At 51.4% G+C, this 552-nt stretch overlaps 1 protein-coding gene across 1 annotated transcript in view; it reads right to left on the bottom strand.

Annotated features, from left to right (window-relative positions):
- The window catches only part of PSMA1 (proteasome subunit alpha 1), a gene marked incomplete at its 5' end in the record, with an annotated part of 9,519 nt that overhangs the window by 3,756 nt on the left and 5,211 nt on the right, over positions 1-552 (bottom strand). Inside the window, one exon of the mRNA XM_018573016.1 lies at positions 333-412. Coding sequence (XP_018428518.1) covers positions 333-412 — 80 coding nt within the window. The remainder of the gene's footprint in view (positions 1-332; positions 413-552) is intronic.

Raw genomic sequence — 552 nt, 5'->3', positions numbered from 1 at the left:
GTGGGCAAAAAAGAAATAGGTCACTGATGATCCCCCCACCCCCCAAGGTGGCTTCTCCGGGCCACCATCTTCCTTCAAATGTTACTTAGCATGCCGCTGACATGGAATAAAGTATGCAGGAACGGAGTCCTAACACTTCACTGTCTGCATGCTTGCTGCAGGTCAGCACGTCACAAGTTAATACAGCAAGCCGAGTGCCAGCCCGTGTTCCGGCAGACTGCATGCCCCGTGTGCAACAATGACACTCCCAGCAATGATTTCCCAGCATGCACCACACCCCCCCAGCTAAGCCCCAGAATGCTCAGGGAGGGAGCAGGGAGATGCGACGTCACCTTTGTGGTCAAGTCTTGTTCTGCAGGAAGGGTCTCTCGCAGGGCGCGCAGTCCGTGCTTCACCAGCTCGTTCAGATTAGCTAGACGGCAAAAACAGAAGGTCAGAGACGAGAGTATGAAAGGAGGTTCTCGTGCGAGGATACAGATAAACGTATGAAAACATCACGCAGTTATAAACGTGAACACTGAACCAGAAAGGAGAACAGAAATTTTATAATAC

Source organism: Nanorana parkeri, unplaced genomic scaffold (assembly GCF_000935625.1).
Source record: "Nanorana parkeri isolate BGI_ZX_2015 unplaced genomic scaffold, ASM93562v1 scaffold2206, whole genome shotgun sequence".
NCBI lineage: Eukaryota > Metazoa > Chordata > Amphibia > Anura > Dicroglossidae > Nanorana > Nanorana parkeri.
The sequence above is the reverse complement of the archived record's forward strand: the minus strand, read 5'-3'. Positions and strand labels throughout refer to the sequence as shown.